Genomic DNA, 23,516 nt, shown 5'->3' with positions numbered 1-23,516 from the left:
ATAATGGGCACAAGATAAGTGGATGATTGGGGGGAGAAGGAACCTGGTACCTGGTGTATCACAAATGAAGACTGTTCTTCTATGCTGAATCCTCCAAAATACCAGCCCTCCACCTCTCTCCTCCTTCACACTGGTTTATCGGCACTCAGAACAAGAACCACTGTCCTGTTAAATAGGCCACTGAGTCAGCAACATCTGGATCTCTCTCCCCTACCCCGACTCCAAGAACCAGTGAAGAGTCTGTCCCACCTGCTGCCACTCCCCAGCCTCACCTCCATAGTAGTAGTCATCGGAGGAGTGCTTCCTCTTTTTCCTGTGCGTGTCCGTCCCCAAGAAGTAAAGCTCACTGTCCTGGAATTCAAGAGGAAGGAGAACTGAGCAACGAATAAGACGATGAGGCACAGGCACTTTGGAACCAATGTTGTTTTCTGACGATTTCTGACTTTGGAAAATAAAGTAACACACAGGAAATAGTAAAAAAAAAAAAAAAGATGTGAACGATGCTTATCTTTCTTTTTAAATGTTTTTCAAAGAAACATGTTTCTTCGAATACTAGGAAACACGCTATGAACTAGTTTAAACATTCCTAATTCAAATGTTTAGAATTTACCTTTAATTTCTTCTTGGAAGAATTCCTGACCTGAGCAGCGATTTCTTCCTCTTCCCTTAAAAAATCTTTGTAAGAACGTTTCTTTTCTCGTTGGCTTCGGCCAGCAGCTAGCCCTATGTCCTCAAAGCTGTGATCACCATCAAAGCAATCTGAGAAGCACAGGTTCGTTTGGGAAAGGAAACGAGAAAGTCAAGTAAGTCAAGACTGTATCACCACCCATGAAATGCAACAGTCCCTCCATTTCCGAATTAGAATCATGTCATTTGGTAAATCCACTGGAACACAGGGCTAGATCCGAGGGGGTGAGCATTATGTCCTGATGAGTTGGCTGCAAATACAAGAATCAGACCTGAAGAAACAACGCTTCCATGCTATGCAAAGGCCCAAGGTGCGTTCTGAGACATGGTTTCTTAGTTGTGAATTGGCAGGTGGACACGGACTTGCAGAAGTAAGGCTGAAAAGAATAAGGAGTCATGTGCGGTGCTGCTCTGTGGGCGTCCACTGTGTGATTCCTATCCCCAGGCTCCTGCGCACTGGAGCTGGCAAGGACCACGAGTGCTGCTGGGGATCACCCCATAGACTACAGAGACTTATGGCTCAGACTCTTGGGTTAGAACCCTGTCCCAGTTTGCGTTTCCATGGGCCCAGTCGGGGGATGATGTGAAGTTTTACTAGTGTTCTGGGTCATCACTTGGGAGTCCAGGCTGTGATGGCCAGTCCTGGTCTCTATGTCCATGGGCTGCAAGGATTGAAGAGGACACCCCCTTTGGAATGCTTCTCAGGTTAAGGGGTCATACCTTCTTTCTTCACGGAGTCATCATAAGCCATGGTGGTCCTGCAGGGCCTTTGAGAATGGGGTCCCTGTGTCCAGGCTCCTTCCCGTCTACAGGACCAGGTCTGAGAAACAAAGAAGGAAAACCCTCCTGTAATGCGAAATCACTGTGGAGAAGCAACCTTCCAGGTGGAAATGCGAAGTGATCCAAGGGCGGACTGGAAGGGCAGCAAGGAATAAAGGAGGGTCTTGTCACCACCTCCTCTTTCTGTTTGTAAATATACTAGGGATGAAGCTGTAGCAAGTGCATTAGGCTTAATTCGATTTGATTCATGAATTAAAGCTGTCAGTTGGGGAAGTATATAAAATACTTCCCATTAAAAAACCAAAAAACTTCAAAAATTCATGAGAACTTGTGAAATGCCAACAGGTCTAGTAACACTGAGACAGGGTGAAAGCCGACATGAAGTCAGAGGGTTAGGTTCAATTACGGTCACAAAATGCACAGACAAAGCAGGATGCAGAGGAAGACAGATCATGCCACGCATTTGAGACCACAATACCCTACTGGTTGAACTGGTGACAGGCTAAAATCTGTTGTATTGCAGTTTAAGCAGAAATGATGACAACATGACAGGGATAGTAAAGATCTTGAGAGCATAATTTTTTGGTGTGTATTTTGTTGGGCTCTTTGAATTTGCTCAAAATCATAGAAGTGTAAAAGTAGGCACACTTCTTACATTAGTTGCCCATAAAACAGCTTTAATGCTATCAAGCCTTTCTTAAAGGCTATAGGTGAAAATGGGCTTCCCTTGTGGCTCAGCTGATAAAGAATCCGCCTGTAATGCAGGAGACCTGGGTTCAGTCCCTAGGTTAGGAAGATCTTCGGAGAAGGGAAAGGCTACACTCCAGTATTCTGGCTTGGAAAATTCCATGGACTGTATAGTCCATGGGATTGCAAAGAGTCGGACACGACTGAACAGCTTTCACTTTCACTGGTGAAAATAAGGAGGAATTGCCACCTGTCCACTGGTGATGAAACTTTTATCATTATTAAGATTTTTACTAATCTGAAGAACTATTAAAATTTAAGTGTTCTAAATACTGCTTTAAATTTACTAAAATTACATTTTTTGGCATTCAACTTTATATGTCCATTTTGACTTTGAAGATGATGAGCCATAAACTGCACTCAAAGGTAAGGTTCTTCAAATATTTTTAGGACAGCCAATGTCACAATTCCTGCAGTAAAAGTTTTTGCAGGAAGTTTAAATTTTATATACTAAATATATTGAAAATGCCCTCATTCTGTTAGTGAAATGCTTAAAAGTTGATCTGATTATTTACTTATATTTCATTTTACCTTCGTAACTATAGTGGGGTTTAGAAATGCTGAAGGACACTTCAACAAGATATTGACAATCCCTTTGAGGAAGGTACAGGTAATTGTGAAGTATGTAACTTTTGGGAAAGAAAAGATGAATGAACAAGGGAAACTTTCCTAAGAGTTACATTTAAAATAAACCAAAAGAAAAAAGACCTACTTGCACAAGTCAGATAAGATACAATGCACAGATAAGCTTATGTTGAAAATAGAAAAAGAACTATTACCAGGAAGGATTTACAAGCAACATTCAGAAATGTAAAAAAACATTTCTCCACTTCCCTAAGGAGTGGAAAGAAGAATGGACTTGGTCAAGGTAAGAGAAGCTGGAGTGAAGTGAAGAAATGAAATGAACTGGGTTCTTTTACAAATAATTGGAGAACTGCTTACTCAAAGGGCTTTTCACAGGAAATTATGCGGATATGAGGTCGGGTCTCTTGTAGAAATTCATAATATAGCCAGTTTTTCTTTTCTTTTTTTTATAGCCAGTTTTTCATGTTCCAATACTAAGCGTTAAACTTTCTCAAATAGAAATTACTGTTGCCCCCATCCACCCACATGGTGCAACTTCAGGAGGGGTCAGAGGAGCATCATCATAGGGAATTACAACCATTTCATTTAAAAATTGCGTATCTGCTTACTCGCACTAAAGCATAGTAAGTTTATTAGAAGAGTATATGGACCCCATTCATTTTCATAGGCTGATAATGCCAAGAAACAGCACAACTTGTGACCTCAAGTTAAATGTCTTCCATGCCAAATGGATTCTGGCTAAGAACCTTTGAGAAATAACAGGCAAAAAAATCTGAAATATTCAGCGCCAATGTGGCCACCAATCTGTGGTCAAGAACAAAATGCTCTTCTGTATGAAGTGAAGGCAGGTCCTGAGACTTATAACCAGGGCTTCCCTTTGGAAATATCAAAACTAACATAAAACAGAGCTGAACAACTAACAGTCAGAATAAGTAGCTCTGAAGACAGCTCCAGAAAGAAAACAATGATGTCACTTACTGGACTATGAAAAGGCACTCATGGTCTCTTAACTGACTGCTTTGAAAAACAACCAGTGGATGAAAAAACTGTACAAGGGAACAGAAAATTAGGGGCTGATCCTCAGAGGCACAGAATAGCACAGAAAACGTGTGCTGGTGTTGGCATTTGGTATTACAATTAGGTCTGCTATTATTTAATTTTTCTAAAGACACAGGAGGAGCATTTTATAAATTACAAGATTAAATAACCTATAGTAAAAAATGAACGGGGCCTGAAGGCAAGTCCAACTCAGTAAAGAACTGGGACAGTCAAGAGCTTAAAAAACTAAAATTAGATACAATGGTCTCACTCACTCACAGCTTGGGCAGACTGATGGACCCTGAACTTCTAGGTTCTTTCAAGTGAGGATATTATTGCAACCCAGGGGTTAGTTTTGGATGCTGACTCACAGAAGGAAGATGAAACCAGATAAAGAAGTCTCAAGCAACAGTGTGGAGGAAAGGCAAAGTTAGGGCAACATTTATATAAGATAACTCTCCTGATGTTCTTTCCAGATCTTGAACATTATCCATGATAAATTCAGAGTCCAGGCTTAGGCAGCAGATTGTGAGGATTAATGAAATTGAAAAATATTAGGCTGGATATTCACACATTAGAAAATAGAGGCCATAATTACATTAAATGTTGGCAAATGTAAAAACTCATTTAGATGTTTAAAGCTCATTCTCCGGAACTCCATAAATTTTGGTGTGTACAGAATTCAAAATTGTCAACTTCAAGAGGCAGGATAATTTTACAATTATGTTCCTTTCAGTGGGTTAAGAAATGACAACAGAAGTAAAAGTTCATTATTTATGTTGTTTGTGGAAGTAAGAAATATGCCATCATGAAAAATGTGTACTTTTGGAAGGCGAAAATTATCAAACTTGTGGACTTCTCTTCAAGAGATGAAAAAGGAGACAGAGCTACTCTTCCACTTGTAGGTAAGTATATGGTGATGTTTAGGCTTTGCTTTCGGAGTTATCAAAGCAATCAGGAAAAAGGGGAAATCATCAGACATAGTACTTTGTTATTTTGAAAGCCTAAATTAAAAGTACTTTGGAAAAAAAGTTTCAGAAGATGGTGTTTTGAGGTCATCTCAGCCCCAGCATTCACCAGCAAGCTTCTTCATCCCAAAATATAAGTGTGTTTTGAAAAAGACAAAGAAAGCCTCGGAAACCCGAGGCAGTACGCGAAATCCTGAGGCGCGGGTCCAGTTCAAGAGGAAAGACTTGTTCAAGATTTTCAAGATTCCACATTCTCTTCTTCCAGCCCTTCTTTCAGGAACTCAAGCTGCCAGTCGGTGCAGGAAAAGGAAGATGCACATACAGCTGTTGCCAGTTTCTGAATTGCTGCTGTTGTTACTTTGAGGCTAGGAGCAGGGGATGCCTTCTCATTTTCGCCCAAATTTCCTCCAATCTCAGAACGCAGAGACTCGGAATTCTTGCCACTCCCTTCTCCACAAACCTACCTATGCAGCACTCACAGCCCCTGCCAGCTCTGGAAACTGCAGAGATCCCGACAGCCAGGGTTGGGGATTGAATCCTCTCATTGGGATGCAATTGAGCGGAACCACGACCACCACACAGATCTGCTGACAACACACATTTCCAAAAAAACCCAGCGGTACAAATTTTGACAAGCCTTATCCAATCAACAGGCTCTACTCTAGATTCAGTGGTTTTTGTTTTTGTTTTTAAATTCTGCTATGGGGTAATATAATCAGCAACCAACTTAGCCATCAGGTAGCAGAGAGAGAAGATGGTTCTCCTCTTCTGCCCGATAGAAAAATTAAGTGAAATCTACTAGCAACAGCTTTGGGGGGGAAATGGGTCTGGATGGAGCAGATCCCACTAAGGAAGGCACGTTCAAACTGGGTCGCACGCAAAGATTACATACCACACAGGTTATTGCTACAAAGAGCCCCCAAGACCACCATTTTTGTGGTCCCCACGGCAAACCAACGGGATTCTCTTGGCAGTTTTGCAGCAACAGCTAGTTCAACAAAGCTGGGCGAAGAGGGGGAAAAAGAAGAAAGCTCGTAGCATCCACTCCTGCCAGCCGCGCCCCGGCCCTCCCGTCACCCCGGCTCCCTTGCCCCTTGACAGCCCGGGGACCCTGTGTTCCAGGTCCTGAGCCGCAAGGCGGCCGCGACCCGGGTTCCCGCGTCCCGGCGGCTCCAGGCGCCCCCGAGGGCGGAGACGGCCGGGCAGGGGGAGGGGCGGCCTCGGCCCGCGGGCCCCCGGGGCGGCCGCACGCCCCCTCCCGGCCCGCACTTTCCCGCCTTCCCCATTTGAACAGCTCCCGCCCGCCTTCCTCCTTCGGCCCGCTCCAGCCCCTTCCCGGGGGCGGACTGCGGCCGCTACTCCAGTCCCCGGCTCGGCCCCTGGGCTAGGCCGCGAAGGGCCCGGGGCGCTCTCGGGGCGGTGTCGCGGCCCGAGGCGGCGGGTGGCGGCGGGGCGGGGCCGCTGCCGCCTGGGGGTGGGGGCCTAGCTCGGCCTCGTGGGGGCTCCGCTCGCCGCTACCTTCACTAGGCTCGCCCGGATCCCGCCTCAGCGCCGCCGACCGCCGCCATCTTGGAGAAGGAGAGAAAAGCGCGAGCGACCAGGGAGCCTCAGTCGAGCCCAGAGCGCAGACTCTGCTTGGGAAGGGGAATCCCGCTGGTGCAAGAGCGCCGAGCGCATCGAATGAGACGCTGGGATTGCTGAGCCCCGGAGCTAGTGTGTAATAAGAATTTGTCCTGTGTCAGGCGTGGGCTAGAAGCTTTACGAACAGGACAGCATTTGATCCTCACTGCATCTCTGTGAGGTAGGTTTTGTCACATTTTACAGATCAGAAATGGGGTTCAGAGGGAGGGGTTAAGTGACTTGCCCAAGGATACACAGGTAGTTGGAGTGCAAGACAGGCTACCAGCCACTTCTAAGAGTTCTGATTCTTACTGAAGTGCTCTTTCCAAAAGACTCTGCTGTTTCCTTCAATATATTTTTATACAATAACTCCTGTCTTTGCAAAGTCGTGCAGATTAATACCAGTGTTGCTTGTCTGGAATTTAGCATCTGCATTTGGATGACTGGCGTATTTGGGATGAGGTAGGCAGAATATATCTTTATAACAATGCACTGAGAAATAATTTGCATGGCAAGTCATCTGCATTTCTCCCCATAAATCGTTTGCATTTCAAAGTTAGAAACAGTTTTCAGAGAAATGAAGAGTTGCTACACAAAGGAAGGAAAGTGTTTTGTTTTTTCCCCATTTTGCTCTGGGGAATTTAGATCAGTGGGTAGAAGTTACAGTGTGCAGCTCTTGGTTCAGTATGAAGACAAATTAATTTTTCCAGCGCAGTTCAGTTATGTTTGACTACTTTGTAAGGTAGTGAGCTCCCTGTCACCAGAGAAGCCTAAGCAGAAGCTAGTGTCATAGTTTCTGTGGAGCAGGGAGTTTAGAGATATAGAATGGCTTCTCAGTTCAGTTCAGTCGCCCAGTGGTGTCCGACTCTTTGCGACCCCATGAACCACAGTGCACCAGGCCTCCCTGTCCATCACCAACTCCTGGAGTCCACCCAAACCCATGTCCATTGTGTCGGTGATGCCATCCAACCGTCTCATCCTCTGTCATCCCCTTCTCCTGCCCTAAATCTTTCCTAGCATCAGGGTCTTTTCCAATGAATCAGCTCTTTGCATCAGGTGGCCAAAGTACTGGAGTTTCAGCTTCAACATCAGTCCCTCCAATGAATACCCAGGACTGATCTCCTTTAGGATAGACTGGTTGGATCTCCTTGCAGTCCAAGGAACTCTCAAGAGTATTCTCCAACACCACAGTTCAAAAGCATCAATTCTTCTGCGCTCAGCTTTCTTTATAGTCCAACTCTCACATCCATAAATGACTACTGGAAAAACCATAGTCTTGACTAGATGGACCTTTATTGGCAAAGTAATGTCTCTGCTTTTTAATATGCTGTCTAGGTTGGTCATAACTTTCCTTCCAAGGAGCAAGCATCTTTTAATTTCATGGCTGCAATCGGCATCTGCAGTGATTTTGGAGCCCAGAAAAAAACAGGCAGCCACTCTTTCCATCTATTTGCCATGAAGTGATGGGACCAGATGCCATGATCTTAGTTTTCTGAATGTTGAGCTTTAAGGCAGCTTTTTCACTCTCCTCTTTCACTTTCATCAAGAGGCTCTTTAGTTCTTCTTCACTTTCTACCCTAAGGGTGGTGTCATCTGCATATCTGAGGTTATTGATATTTCTCCTGGCAATCTTGATTCCAGCTTGTGCTTCATCCAGCCCAGCATTTCTCATGATGTACTCTGCATATAAGTTAAATAAGCAGGGTGACAATATACAGCCTTGATGTACTCCTTTTCCTATTTGGAACCAGTGTGTTGTTCCATGTCCAGTTCTAACTGTTGCTTCTTGACCTGTATACAGGTTTCTCAAGAGGCAGGTCAGGTGGTCTGGTATTCCCATCTCTTTCAGAATTTTCCACAGTTTATTGTGATCCACATAGTCAAAGGCTTTGGCATAGTCAATAAAGCAGAAATAGATGTTTTTCTGGCACTGTCTTGCTTTTGATCCAGCGATGTTGACAATTTGATCTCTGGTTCCTCTGCCTTTTCTAAAACCAGTTTGAACATCTGGAAGTTCACGGTTCACATATTGCTGAAGCCTGGCTTAGAGAATTTTGAGCATTACTTTACTAGCGTGTGAGATGAGTGCAATTGTGCAGTAGTTTGAGCATTCTTTGGCATTACCTTTCTTTGGGATTGGAATGAAAACTGACCTTTTCCAGTCCTGTGGCCCCTGCTGAGTTTTCCAAATTTGCTGGCATATTGAGTGCAGCACTTTCACAGCATCATCTTTTAGAATTTGAAATAGCTCAACTGAAATTCCATCACCTCCACTAGCTTTGTTCGTAGTGATGCTTCCTAAGGCCGTCTTGACTTCACATTCCAGAGTGTCTGGCTCTAGGTGAGTGGGAGTGATCACACCTTCGTGATTATCTGGGTGGTGAAGATCTTTTTTGGACAGTTCTTCTGTGTATTCTTGCCACTTCTGCTTCTGTTAGCTCCATACCATTTCTGTCCTTTATTGACCCCATCTTTGCATGAAATGTTCCCTTGGTATCTCTAATTTTCTTGAAGAGATCTCTAGTCTTTCCCATTTTGTTGTTTTCCTCTATTTCTTTGCATTGATCACTGAGGAAGGCTTTTTTATCTCTCCTTGCTATTCTTTGGAACTCTACATTCAAATGGGTATATCTTTCCTTTTCTCCTTTGCTTTTCACTTCTCTTCTTTTCACAGCTATTTGTAAGGCCTCCTCAGACAGCCATTTTGCTTTTTTGCATTTCTTTTCCATGGGTAAGGTCTTAATCCCTGTCTCCTGTACAATGTCATGAACCTCTATCCATAGTTCATCAGGCACTCTGTCTATCAGATCTAGTCCCTTAAATCTATTTCTCACTTCCACTATATAGTCATAAGGGATTTGATTTAGGTCATACCTGAATGGTTTAGTGGTTTTCCCCACTTTCTTCAATTTCAGTCTAAATTTGGCAATAAGGAGTTCATGAGCTGAGCCACAGTCAGCTCCCAGTCTTGTTTTTGCTGACTGTATAGAGCTTCTCCATCTTTGGCTGCAAAGGATATAATCAATCTGATTTCAGTGTTGACCATCTGGTGATGTCCATGTGTAGAGTCTTCTTTTGTGTTGTTGGAAGAGGGTGTTTGCTATGACCAGTGAGTTGTCTTGACAGAACTCTGTGAGACTTTATCCTGCTTCATTCTGTACTCCAAGGCCAAATTTGCCTGTTACTCCAGGTGTTTCTTGACTTCCTACATTTGCATTCCAGTCCCCTATAATGAAAAGGACATCTTTTTTGGATGTTAGTTATAGCAGGTCTTGTAGTTCTTCATAGAACCGTTCAACTTCAGCTTCTTCAGCATTACTGATCAGGGCATAGACTTGGATTACCATGATATTGAATGGTTTGCCTTGGAAACAAACAGAGATCATTCTGTTGTTTTGAGATTGCATCCAAGTAGTGCATTTCGGACTCTTTTGTTGACTATGATGGCTACTCCATTTCTTCTAAGTGATTCCTGCGCACAGTAGTAGATATAATGGTTATCTGAGTTAAATTCACCCATTCTAGTCCATCTTAGTTCCATCTTAGAAGAATGGCTTCTAAAGTTGTGAAACTCATGAGACTCTATGCAAAGTTATGTGTTTGTGCACATGTGTATTTTTCTGGGGTTTAGATCCTATCAAAGATTAGTAACCTCTATCCTAGCAGGCTGTCCATTCCAGAATTGGACAGGTGCTTGAAGACAGTATAGTCATTCTTATCACTTTACAGACTTACAAATCAAGGTCAAGAGGAGCAGGGGGATTTGTCTCAACCCATGCTGTCAATTAGTGATCATATTAGGATTAGATACCAGGTTATTGGACTCTTGGTTCACTGCCATTTTCGCCATATCATGCTCTCTCTTCCTTTATGCTATGTGGAAGATCAGATTCTGTTTAATTACTATTCTTACAACTGTGAGATGCTGAGATGTGAAAACACTTGAGACAGAATTGTTGAATATATCCCTCAAATGTAAACACACACACGCACACACAAAATAACTCTAGCATAATGACCTTCTGCACAGCCCATATCCTGCTCACCAAAAAGACTGGCAATGAGTTTCACCAAATGGTATGGGATTGCACTTTTGGGACACCTACCTGACATTAGCATCCTTGCTAAGTATTTAAGAGCCTCAAGAATGTATTTTTCCCTTCTTCAGTATTGGTCAGGATGTTTTTAGTTGTAAGCGACAGAAACCCAATTCAAAATTGTTCAACAGGAAAGGAGAATTTATTTGGCTAACATTATTAGCCAGTGCATTCAGCTGTGGCTGGATCAAGGGAGGAGCTCCAGCTGCTCTCTTGACATTTCTCTTTGGTGATTTCTTCTGAACTGGCTTTATTCTCAGACTCCAGGTGGTGACTCCAATAGTTTCAGGCTTTATTATCTTTATTGGTAGCAACATCCCTAGAGAGAAAGTTTCTTTTTCCTGTTTGTTTTGGTAGATGTCATGGAATTGACTTTTCTTTCCTGAATTGCTTCATATGTCCAAACAGAAAGCAATCAGTACGAGCAAAGGCATGGGATATGCTCATTGGTTAAATTAGGTCACATCCTCACCCAAGAGTAGGTCAGGCAGGACCTTAAGGAAAATCAGAGATTGTTGTCAGAAGAACTGTAGGGAGAAACAGACAAACACAATTATGTCAGAGATTTCAACAACCATCTCTCAATAACTGATAGAATACCTAAATAGAAAATCAGAAATGCAACTAAAACCTTGAGCAGCATGTTAATTGGCTTCAGTTCAGTTCAGTCGCTCAGTTGTGTCTGACTCTGCGACCCCATGGACTGCAGCACGCCAGGCCTCCCTGTCCATCACCAACTCCCGAAGTTTACTGAAACTTATTTCCTTTGAGTCGGTGATGCCATCCAACCATCTCATCCTCTGTCGTCCCCTTCTCCTCCTGTCTTCAATCTTTCCCAGCATCGGGGTCTTTTCAAATGAGTCAGCTCTTCGCATCAGGTGACCAAAGTATTGGAGTTTCAGCTTCAACATCAGTCCTTCCAATGAATATTCAGGACTGACTTCCTTAGGGTTGACTGGTTTGACCTCCTTGCAGTCCAAGGGACTCTCAAGAGTCTTCTCCAACACCACAGTTGAAAAGCATCAATTCTTTGGTGCTCCGCTTTCTTTATAGTCCAACTCTCATATCCATACATGACTCCTGGAAAAACCATAGCCTTGCCTAGAAGGACCTTTGTTGGCAAAGTAATGTCTCTGCTTTTTAATATGCTGTCTAGGTTGGTCATAACTTTTCTCCAAAGGAGTAAGCATCTTTTAATTTCATGGCTGTGGTCACCATCTGCAGTGATTTTGGAGCCCCCCCAAAATAAAATCTGCCACTGTGTCCACTGTTTTCCCGTCTAATTCCCATGAAGTAACAGGACCAGATGCCATGATCTTTTTTTCTGAATGTTGAGCTGTAAGCCAGCTTTTTCACTCTCCTTTTTCACTTTCATCAAGAGGCTCTTTAGTTCTTCTTCACTTTCTGCCATAAGGGTGGTGTCATCTGCATATCTGAGGTTATTGATATTTCTCCCAGCAGTCTTGATTCCAGCTTGTGCTTCCTCTAGCCCAGCATTTCTCATGATGTACTCTGCATATAAGTTAAATAAGCAGGGTAACAATATACATCCTTGACATACTCCTTTTCTTATTTGGAACCAGTGTGTTGTTCCATGTTCAGTTCTAACTGTTGCTTCCTGACCTGCGTACAGATTTCTCAAGAGGCAGGTCAGGTGGTCTGGTATTCCCGTCTCTTTCAGAATTTTCCGCAGTTTATTGTGATCCACACAGTCAAGGCTTTGGCATAGTCAATAAAGCAGAAATAGACGTTTTTCTGGCACTCTCTTGCTTTTTCAATGATTCAGTGATGTTGGCAATTTGATCTCTGGTTCCTCTGCCTTTTCTAAATCCAACCTGAACATTTGAAAGTTCATGGTTCACGTATTGTTGAAGCCTGGCTTGGAGAATTTTGAGCATTACTTTACTAGCATGTGCCACCCAACCACATACATGCTTTGTAGGAGCACATGGAGCATTTACCAAGATAGACTATATATTGAGCCATTAAAAAAGTCTTAATAAATTTAGAAACGATTCAAGTCATGTAAAATATGTTCTCACTATAATGGAACTAAGCTAGAAATCAGTGACATAGAGATAATGTCTTTATGGAAAATTCCCAACTATCTGGAGATTAAATAATATACCTTCAAATCATGCATACATCCAAAAATGAGTCAAAAGGGAAATTAGGAAGTATATTGAACTGAATCAAAACAAAAAACACAAAACATTTCAAAATGTGTGGAATGCAGTTAAAGTAGGGCTCCGAGGAAGATTTATAGTACTAAAATCTAAGGTACTAAATGTGTCAACAAAAGACAGGTCTCAAAGTTTCAAGTCAGTAACATCAACTTTCACTTTAAGAAATTATCAGTGGGTTGGGGGTTTCCCTGGTGGTCCAGTGGTTGGGACTCTGTGCTTCCACTGCAGGGGTACGGGTTTGACCCCTGGTTGGGGAACTAAGATCTCACATGCTGCACCGTGCAGCCAAAAAAAGAAAAAAAATTAGAGAAATTAATTAAAATTAAACTCAAATAAGCAGAAGAGAGGAAATAATAGAGGAAGGGCAGAAATCATTAAAATGGAAAGCAGACAAATGATAGAGAAAAGGAATGAAACTGAAAAACTGATTCCAGGGCTGGGGAAGAGAAAGTACAAATGAGCCTGAAGCACGCTGCAGTACCAGAAAGTAAGAAGAGTTCTTCACGAAGAGAAATGGAGAGAGAGAGAGAGAGAGAGTGTGTGTGTGTGTGTGTGTGTGTGTGTGTGTGTGTGTGGCGGGGGGAGCAGAGAGGGTATGTCAAAGGGACAGATGAATTGACCTGAAAGAGCTCCCAATGGTCAGAGCTGGAGCAATTCAAGAAACTAACTAAATGGTATCTACTGGATCATAACCAAGGTTATAAAATAAGTATACAGGACTTGGTAATGATATCAATGATTGAATAGATAAATAGGGGAAAAGAGACAAATATGCATTGTAGAAAAATCCCAAATAATACCCCACCAGGAGGTTGAGCTTAATTCCCACCTTTCCACTTGAGAGTTGGCTAGACTTAGTGACTCAGTTCTGAAGACTATAGTCATGGAGAGAGAAGGTAGTAATTGTAGATGTCGAATTCTAACAAGTACTACCTTAACCAAGTGATACTAGTTACCTTTGATATGACAGGATGAGAAAGACACTTTACCTTGAGGCAGGCTTCCTCTGGCTTCTCAGGTGGCTCAGTGGTAAAGAATCTGCGTGTCATTGCAGGAGACGCGGATTTGACCCCTGGGTCAGCAAGATCTCCTGGAGTAGGAAATGGCAACCTGCTCTAGTATTCTTGCCTGGAAAATTCCATGGACAGAGGAACCTGATGGGCTACAGTCCATGGGCTCGCAAAGAGTCAGACACAGCTAAGTGACTGAGCACATGTTCTTCCCTTAAATCCATCACTGCAGCGAAACCATGATAAAACACATCAGATACACACCCAAATTGAGGGACCATCTCCAGAACACCTGACCAGTACTTCTCAAGGCTGTCAAGGTCGTGAAAAATGAGGGAAGGCTGAAAAATAGTCACAGACCAGAAGACACAAGCACAGCAAAATGCAAAGTGGTAATCTATGCAGTGTAATGGATCCTGGAACAGAACGAGGACACTAACAGAAAACCTGGAACATCCAAAGTCTAGAGTTTCACTAATACTAATGTATCTTTGTTGGTTTCTTATATTTTGACAAATATACAACAGTAATGTGACCTAGTAACAAAAGGGGAACCTGAAACTGCAGAGTGTATGAGAACTTTCTCAGCTATCTTTGCAAGTTTTCTGTAAGTCTAAAATTATTCCCAATAAAGGTTTATTTTCAGAAGCTTGTCCTTTGAGAAGATCTGTAAAATGGGTAAATTTCTAGTTGGGCTGATCAGAGAGAAAAAAGAAAGAAGGCATGAAATAGCAAAATCAGAAACCCAGCTGCAAAATGCACACACAAATTTTGCCTTCGCTGTCCATCTGTGTTGACGCACGTACATGAAGTGATTTATTTTCACAGCTGCATAGTAGTCTATGGTGGCAGTGTGCCAGATTTTATTTTTTCATTTTCATCACTTTGGGCATTTGCATTGTATCCATTTGAAAAATTATTAGAGACTTCCCTAGTGGCCCAATGGCTAAGATTCAGAGCTCCTGATGCAGGGGGCCTGGATTCAATTCCTGGTCGGGGAACTAGATCCCACATGCTGCAACTAAGAGCTGGAGTGTTGCCACTAAAGATCCTGAGCTCCAAGTCTCACGCATACCACAACTAAGACCCGGCACAGCCAAAGAAATGAATACTTAAAAATGCTTATGAGCAGTAGTGCAGCCATCTTGTTTGAGTGCTCTGTGCAATTGTGTGAGAGCTTCCCCGAGAAGTCTGCTAGGAGCCAAAATGCTACGCGTGTGTGCTAAGTCGCTTCCGTTGTGTCCGACTTTTTGCGACCTTATGGACTGTAGCCCACCAGGCTCTCTGTCCACGGGATTCTCCAGGCAAGAAACTGGAGTGGGTTGCCATGCCCTCCAGGGGATCTTCCTGACCCAGGGATTGAACCCTTGTTATGTCTCCTGCGTTGGCAAGTGATTTCTTTACCACTAGCGAAGTTCTTTACCACTTGGGAAGCCTGGAAATACTATAACCTAGGAGAAGGCAATGGCAACCCACTCCAGTACTCTTGCCTGGAGAATCCCATGGATGGGGGAGCCTGGTAGGCTGCAGTCCATGGGGTCGCTAAGAGTCGGACACGACTGAGCGACTTCACTTTCACTTTTCACTTTCACGCGTTGGAGAAGGAAATGGCAGCCCCCTCCAGTGTTCGTGCCTGGAGAATCCCAGGGACGGGGGAGCCTGCTGTCTATGGGGTCGCACAGGGTCGGACACGACTGAAGTGACAGCAGCAGCAGCAGGGCATATCATTATCTTTACTGATATCACCAGGTTACTTTCAAAGTGGTTGAATGAACTTCTGTGTTTTTCCTACAGTTGGCTTCCTGAGTTCCCGTTCTGTCTCTGCTTGGGGGCTTCCATCTCTCTCCCTCCTCTCCATGCCTTTCACCTATGAGATGACCAATTAAGATTAATCCTAGATGATGGAAACACCCAGACCTCCTGAAAGACATTAATAACCTCTTGAATTTTGCTCTTTCAAAATATGATCAAAGCTTCAACCTCCTGGTGAAGTCCAGTGTAAGAAAAATCAACATGGTGTACATATCTGCCAATTTTCTGTATGACCCAATAAACTGAAGGACACATTCGTAGATACCAAATCATTTGCTTGGTCATTTGAGACATACATTGTATTCTCATAGGTACTCCTTTTGTACTGGCTGGCTTCATTCTACTGGTTTTTCAGATATGAGGAGTGACTTATCCAAGGTCCCATAGTAAATTGATGGCAGTGCTGAGATGAGAGGGCTTGCCAGGTGGCTCAGTGGTAAAGAATCCGCTTGCCGATTCGGGAGACACAGGTTCGATTTCTGGGTCGAGAAGATCCCTGGAGAAGGAAATGGCAACCCACTCTGGTATACTTGCCTGGAAAATCCCATGGACACAGGAGCCTGGTGGGCTTCAGTCCGTGGGGTCGCAAAAGAATCAGACACAACTGTGCGACTGAGCACCACCACCACCACCACCAAGATGAGAACTCACTTTCTCTTGACCCCACCAGAACTCAAGTCATTCCCGAACCCACCTTTGTGTCTGAAGGCTGGTTCAGTGCCCAGGGATGCAGAGAGTGTATCCTGACGTTCTCCACTGCGTGGACCCAAGCGCAGCTGCATATACAAACCTGCTCAAATGGCAACTGCTCTGAGCCCTCAGTTTACTTAGAGGGGGTGATTGTTCTCCCTCAGGTCTCCTAAATGCCCGGAGGTCCCGTCACATACCCATGATTTGGCTTTCACCCTGCCACTCCTGGTCCCCAACAGCCCTCCCTGTTCTCCCGCCTCACTGCCTGTTCCCTGTGAACCTTGCTTTGCCTTCCTCCTTCTCTGTTATGCTCAGCTGGGGAGTCACATGGGTCCCCAAGGGTCCCAGCTCGTCAGTGGTGAGTTCCCAGAGGATGATGGCAGTCTTGTCTTGTCCCCCTGGCACACCCACAGTGCCAGGTGGCTGGACCATCACCTCTCCTCAAGGACAGAATCTCAGTGCGGAGTCTAGTCATTGGTTCATCCTCATGCTTCTCAGTTCCCAGCCCCTCACTGGAAAGTGAGCTTCCTCCCAGCATCTTCCTTTCCAGCAACCAAGCTCCAGCTGGCGCTACCCAGTCTGTAAGACATGTTTTAATGACTTTAAACTACAGAGGGAAGGGATCAGAGTTCTCTTCCTTATTCCTGTGGCTACAGATAAATAAAATGCTAATGGGAAGGATGACATCCTATTACTTTCCAGTCTGGCTCTAAATCCCAGGTGCTTGCTGAGCACTGTCGTCCTGTGACTTAAAAAATATACTTTATTCTCACCAGCCCCCAAACCCACTCATCTCCCAGTCTTTCTTACTGGTCAAATTGGTGGCACCATTTGAGGATGAAAATAAACCATGGGGAGCAGATTTGCTGGAGGAGGGCATGGCAACCCACTCCAGTAGTCTTGCCTGGAGAATCCCCATGGAGAGGGGAGCCTGGGGGGCTGCAGTCCATGGGGTCACAAAGAGTCGGACACAACTGAGTGACTAAGCACAGTGTGGCATAGCATCGTAGCAAGTTACAACCCCATAATAAAGGAAGAGTCACTGAGTCCACTGGTAAAGGTAATACGTAACTTAAAAAATGGGCTAGAAGAGAAAGCTCTGCCTTATGAGAAAACCCAAATGAACAGAAAAAAAAAGAAGGCATTAGACAATCATTATTTGGCAACTATTATAGTTACAACTGAGATGAGAGTGGACAAAGGATGCGGATATAGCAGGTAAAGTTGGGGGCTTATGGATATTACACAATCTCAAATTAGCTCTCCACAAGGTACTTATTATTTACAAAGGAAAACCCAGCAACATTACTGGGGCAAGCTGGCAAAGGCCACTATAGCTAGGCATCAAAGATAACATCACCAGCAAACGGACAACTTGACATCATGTGCTTCCCAGTACAAGGCCCTGAGAAGAAAACATCACTCGTGTTATTTTTACCAAAGATGCACAACCCAAATCTAACTACGAGGAAACATCAGACAAATCCAAAATGAAAAATGTTCTACCATTTTAGCCCGTCCTCTTAAAAATGTCAATGCCAGGGAAATCTCTGTGCCTCCCTCTCAATTTTGCTGCAAGCATAAAAAAAGCTCTAAAAAAGTCTTAAAAAAAAGCCAGTGTTGTAAAGTATGCTCGTGAATGAATGCACGTGAGATTGAGAAACTGGCTCAAATTCATGGGGACAAAAAGACGTAACGATTGAATGACACGCATGATCCTGGATTTCCTTTTGCATTGCTCTTCAGTTGCTAAGTTGTGTCTGACTCTTTGCAACCCCATGGACTGCAGTATGCCAGGCCTCCCTGTCCATCACCAACTCCTGGAGCTTCCTCAAACTCATGTCTACCGAGTCAGTGGTACCATCCAACCATCTCATCCTCTGTTGTCCCCTTCTCCTCCTGCCCTCAATCTTTCCCAGCATCAGGGTCTTTTCCAGTGAGTCAGTTCTTCACATCAGGTAGCCAAAGTATTGGAGCTTCAGCATCAGTCCTTCCAATGAATATTCGGGACTGATTTCCTTTACGATTGACTGGTTGGATCTCCTTGCAGTCCAAGAGACTCTCAAGAGTCTTCTCCAGCACCACAGTTTGAAAGCACCAATTTTTTGATGCACAGCCTTCTTTATGGCCCAGTTTTCACATCCCGACATGACCACTGGAAAAGCCATAGCTTTGACTACATGCACCTTTGTCTCTGCTTTTTAACGTGCTGTCTAGATTTGTCACAGCCTTTCTTTCAAGGAGTCTTTTAATTTCATGGCTGCAGTCACCATCTGTGGTGATTTTGGAGCCCAAGAAAGTAAAATTTGTCCCAGTTTCCACTTTTCCCCCATCTATTTGACACGAAGTGATGAAACTGGATGCATGATTGGGAGAGTTGGTAAAACTGGAATAGGGTTTGTGGAGTTGCTAATAGCATTTATTGCATTTATGTTAATTGTCTGTTTTTGATCATTGGACTGTGATTATAGAACAGCCTGTCCTTGTTCTTTTTTTTTTTTCGGTTGTGCTGAGTCTTCATTGCTACCTGCACGGTTTCTCTAGTTGCAGCAAGTGGGGATTACTCTCTATTGTGATGCTTGGACTTCTTGCGGTGGCTTCTCTTGTTGTGGAGCACAGGCTCTAGGCCCGCCGGCTCATGTTATTTAATCTTAGAGTAAGTAAAGTCACTCAGTCGTGTCCGACTCTTTGTGACCCCGTGGACTGCAACCCACCAGGCTCCTCAGTCCATGGGATTCTCCAGGCAAGAATACTGGAGTGGGTTGCCATTTCCTTCTCCAGGGGATCTTCCTGACCCAGGGATCGAACCCAGGTCTCCTGCATTGGAGGCAGACGCTTTAACCTCTAAGCCACCAGGGAAGCTTTAATCTTAGAACCACCCTGGTAGTAGACATTTAATTTAATCATATTCAGATACATAATATTTACAGGAAAGGAGATTGAAACTCAGAAGTGTAAAGTTACTTGCGTCGACTCAACTACAGGAAACTGTACCTTAGGTGCTGATCTCTGAGCCTCTAGTAATAATTACACAATTCGGGAGTCCGTAGGTGGAGGTGATGAGAAACTTCTGGGGATCCAACGGTGAAACTGGCCTGCCTGGCTTTGTTGGTAGTGGAGTCGGAGCTTTGGGGCTCTCTGAGGCGCTCCTGCACATGTCCACTAGAGGGCACTGCTGGCCCAATTTAGAAGTATTGGTACCCACTTTCCAGCTTAGGTGTGGTCAGAGTAGAATTGCTATTAAAGCCCCAAACGCTTCAGCTTCTGGGTCTCTCACTTGCACAAACCCCTTCTTCTTTTGTACGCAGTTTTGCATTCATAATTTTATATTATTTTTCCATGATAGGATTTTCTCAATAAGCTTCAGACCCCTCCAAATGTGAATTTACTCCAACTCTTTTTAAAAAAATGTATTTATTTATTTTATTTTATTTTTTCCAACTCTTGCAAATACTTTAATAATTAAGGGCTGGGAGCTTTGTGACACTGATGCTCATGAGCAGCACAGAGAGTCTCTCTCCATGGGACGAGGCTGTCCCCTCGGGGACTCTGCCCTATTTGACCCTGATTCCTGGTCTGTAGCACATGGTAAGGTGTCTGTACATGTTTGTTGAGTGAATAAACGAGGGGCGGACATCCGCCAGCGCCACTGGTTTTACCTTTTCCTCTTTCTCCTCTTTGGGTCTCAGTTTCTCAACTTCAGAGGTGGGAGGATGGGCTCTAGAATTCATTTGAGGCTCCTTCCTTCTAGTCAGAGATTCATTCTCGATTCTCTCCTTCTCTCTCCTTTTTTCCCCTCTGCTGCCTCCCTTCTGACTTTTTATTTCTCTATTTCTGCCCTCCTTCCGCCTCTGCCCTCAGACTGTGCCTCCTGGTGAGAGTCCTCTTCCTGGTTTGCAGACAGTTGCCTTCTCTTTGGTCCTCATATGGCAGGAAGGGAGCACTGATGTGCCCTCCTCCTCGTATAAGGCCACTAGTCGAATCACGAGGGCTCTACCCTCATGGCCTCATGTGAACTTCACTATCTCCTAAAGAGATAACTTAGGAGATAATTAAAGGCGTCAGCTCCAAGCATCATCACATTGGTTCAACATAGGAATTTTAGGGGGAGGTGATTCAGTTCTTAGCAGCTTGTTAAATGATGATGGTTTATTTCTGTCCATTAAAATCTGTTTCTACTTCTTTCTTCCTTATCTAGGGAAAAACTGTCACTCTTTTCATCCCTGATTCCCTCCTCCTCTTGTGTCCAGTCAGGTGTCAAGTCTTGTCAATTATGTCTCCTACATGTCTCCCACATTTTCCCTTTCTGTCTCTCTACAGCTTCTCTGTGTCAAACCCTCACCATTCACATCAGCTAGGATTGAGTACCAGGAAGCTCTGGTGCAGTGGCTTTCAAAGGAAAAGGGTGTGTTTCTCATGTGCAAAAGGAAGTTTGGGACAGGCAGTGCAGGACTGGAACAGAAGCCCAAGGATGTCAGCAGGGATCCTGGCTCCTCCTGCTTTTTCTCTTCTGCCATCCTCAGTGTTGGTACTGGTTCTCATGATCACAATATAGCTGCTGCTTCTCCAAGCATCACATCCACATTCTGGGCTATCACTTCTAATTGAGAGCCTTTGTCTTTTTATTTGGGAAGGGAGTCCCTTTCTTCCATCTATTTCTCATTGGCCAGAACTGTGTCACGTGAATCCCCCTGGCTGCGGGCTGGGGGGGGCGGTTCACTTTCCAGGCTCTATAGGAGAGACAAGCAGGGGAAAGAGGGATGCAAATGGCTTCAGGTAGCCAGTCTTGGCATCTGTTATGTCATCCCTCAGCCCAGCAGCCTCTGAATTGATCTTTCTGTCTCCATTCTCCCCAGAGTGTTCCCACTGACAGTATGTCTGTCTTAGGGGCATAAGAAACCATTATATCCAGCAAATCAGTTACAGTACAAATGCAACAGTAATACTTACGGCAAATGTCTATAGATGTGTCCTGGTGTGTCAAATGGGCTTCCCTGATAGCTCAGTTGGGAAAGAAGCCACCTGCAATGCAGGAGACCCCGGTTCAATTCAGGACCCCTGTTCAACATTCAGGACTTGTGAGGTGTAATCCTAAAAGTCACTTTATTATTGTCTCTCCCTATCCCTCTAACTTTGGCTTTGTCCCTTCCCTGCCCTGGAGGAAAACTCTGGTGGTCCCTTATGGCTCTGCAGGTCAGCTGAGGCAAGGGAAACCCCTATGGTCACTCTAAGTACAAAAGAGAGCCTTGGTTCAGAAATTGGAATGTACAGTCTGAGCTCCCCAGGTGGCTCAGTGGTAAGAATCGGCCTGCTAGTGCAGGAGCTACAGGAGACCTGGGTTTGATCCTTGGGTTGAGAAGATCCCCTGGAATAGGAAATGGCAACCCACCCCAGTATTCTGGAGAATCCCATGGACAGAGAAGCCTGGTGGGTTAAAGTCCATGGGGTTGCAAAGAGTTGGGCACAACTGAGCGTGCATTCACTTACATGCATCCAGTCTAGATCTATTCAATATTAACACTTCAATGGGTTTCCAAGGTAAGTCGCCTCCCTCTCCCTCCCCCATCCAGCTGGATTGCAGACAGGGCTCTGGCTTTGGGAAAGGGATGGTCCTTCTCTTTTCTTCTCATGGATAGCTGTTATTTCTGGCTCCTCTGGGACTGTGGAGCACTGGGCAGGGGAATGCGGAGGGAAGAAGGAAAGGGGAGTCAGGGGAGGTCTGTTTGCCTGGGAGTGTCATCACCTGCCTTCCTGACCTTTGGACTGGCTGATGGAGCTGACCCTCTGCCAGACATTGGGTAGATTTTCCGGGAACCCCCCTGCTGCCCTCCACTCCTATTCTGTTCCCCTGGACATTGCTGCCCCATCAGCTCCTGGCTTTCCCACGTTCCACTGCCGCAGACGCTCGTGGTTGGTAGAAGGCTCCCGACTGCAAATCCTGTGTCCTTTCCTAGAGGCAGACACTGAGATCAGCCTTTGTATCCACATGGTTTATTAAGGAGATGCTCCCTGGAGAAACCTGTAAGCTAGGAAAAGTGGACAGGGAAGGGGAGGAAGCCAAGGTGCAGGCGAGAGACGTCGGGAGAAACCCCATCATCAGTCTGGTTCTGTAGGAAACTCTGGAGTGGATATGAAACCTCAGAACACCTCCCCACTCAGAGCAAGGTGCTGGTCTTTCATAGTGTCACACCGGAGAGCAGCCTCCGGTCCGGGGTAGGATGCTGCAGAGCAGCAAAGCTACTCCAGGAGCTCGTGGGTGGGCTTCCAAAGAGAGTTTGCACGTGTAGCCTTTATAATCAAGGCATCTTGCAACTGAGAGATGGGCACACAGGACGGGTAAGAGCTATCTGTGTGTTAGTGGTAGTTGTTTCAGTCATGCCCGACTCTTGGCAACCCTGTGGGCTGCAGCCTGCCAGGCTCGTCTTGCCTATCGTATTTCCCAGGCAGGAGTCCTGGAGTGGGTAACCATTCCCTTTTCCAGGGCATCTTCCTGACCCGGAATAGGGCACCAACAGTGTCCCCAATACCGTTCCTACTTAGATGGTTTTATTTTATTTCCCAAGTTGGTTTGTCCAGTAATCAGCCCCCTTGTTTATCCTCATACCTCAGCCCTCCCTGGCATTTTACTTCCAAAACCCCTCACTAGAGGCTGAACCCAGCTGCACTGGAGGAAAAGCCTGTCATGAGCCTGAGGCCACCCCCCACCCCCACCCTTCTCCCAACATCCGTCACAACTCATCACCTTCCCCGTAAACTCGGACATACACTTTGTGTATTTCCATAATGTTGTCAGCTGCACATATAGCACTGAGAATATATTTCCCCATTTTAGAGTGCTGGTAACTCAATTTATAGCGATTTATTCCACAAAAGCAGACAGTAACTCAACTGATGAGAGGGGGTGCAAAAAACCTACCAACCCACCACCGTCTCTCTGTGCTGGAAATCAAAATGGTAATTCATGGAATAGATTACGGCAAGTAATAAGCTTGGTCCAGAGACGTGTGAGCTGAGTTAAATGCCTTTTAAGTAAATCTCAGTGTGAGTTATGTGTTCACTCAGACGTGCCTGCATGGAGACAGAGGAAGGCTGTGTGGACAGACGGGCACACGCTGTAACTTTCATTATCACACGCTGAGGTTCTTTGTTAATAACTGCAGTCAGAGGGACTGCACATCTTCTGATCACTGTGACAGGTGGCTACCAGTGTGAGGTTGAGGCATTCATTCGTTCATTTGATCATTCATTCCCCAAGCCTCTGTGAGGCCCAAGATGCACCAGGCATTATGCTGGGCA

The 23,516-nt window shown here is 44.7% G+C and overlaps 1 protein-coding gene across 6 annotated transcripts in view; it reads right to left on the bottom strand.

Moving 5' to 3' along the window:
* The window catches only part of HMGXB4 (HMG-box containing 4), a 33,782-nt gene extending 27,378 nt beyond the window's left edge, over nucleotides 1–6,404 (bottom strand). For 2 of the 6 annotated variants that reach the window (XR_001918084.1, XM_018048229.1), the window contains exons 1-4: nucleotides 6,324–6,403; nucleotides 1,408–1,507; nucleotides 611–759; nucleotides 273–351 (exon numbers count right to left, since the gene is read on the bottom strand). Coding sequence is in view for 2 of the 6 variants with exons in the window: in XM_018048229.1 (XP_017903718.1) it covers nucleotides 273–351; nucleotides 611–759; nucleotides 1,408–1,438 (259 nt within the window). In the remaining 4 variants the exon portion in view is untranslated. Of the gene's footprint in view, nucleotides 1–50; nucleotides 166–272; nucleotides 352–610; nucleotides 760–1,407; nucleotides 1,508–6,323 lie in introns of all 6 variants that reach the window. The other 4 variants (XM_018048231.1, XM_018048230.1, XM_018048233.1 and 1 more) reach the window with 4 other exon arrangements.

This window comes from Capra hircus, chromosome 5 (genome assembly GCF_001704415.2).
Source record: "Capra hircus breed San Clemente chromosome 5, ASM170441v1, whole genome shotgun sequence".
In the NCBI taxonomy this organism is placed as follows: domain Eukaryota; kingdom Metazoa; phylum Chordata; class Mammalia; order Artiodactyla; family Bovidae; genus Capra; species Capra hircus.
The sequence above is the reverse complement of the archived record's forward strand: the minus strand, read 5'-3'. Positions and strand labels throughout refer to the sequence as shown.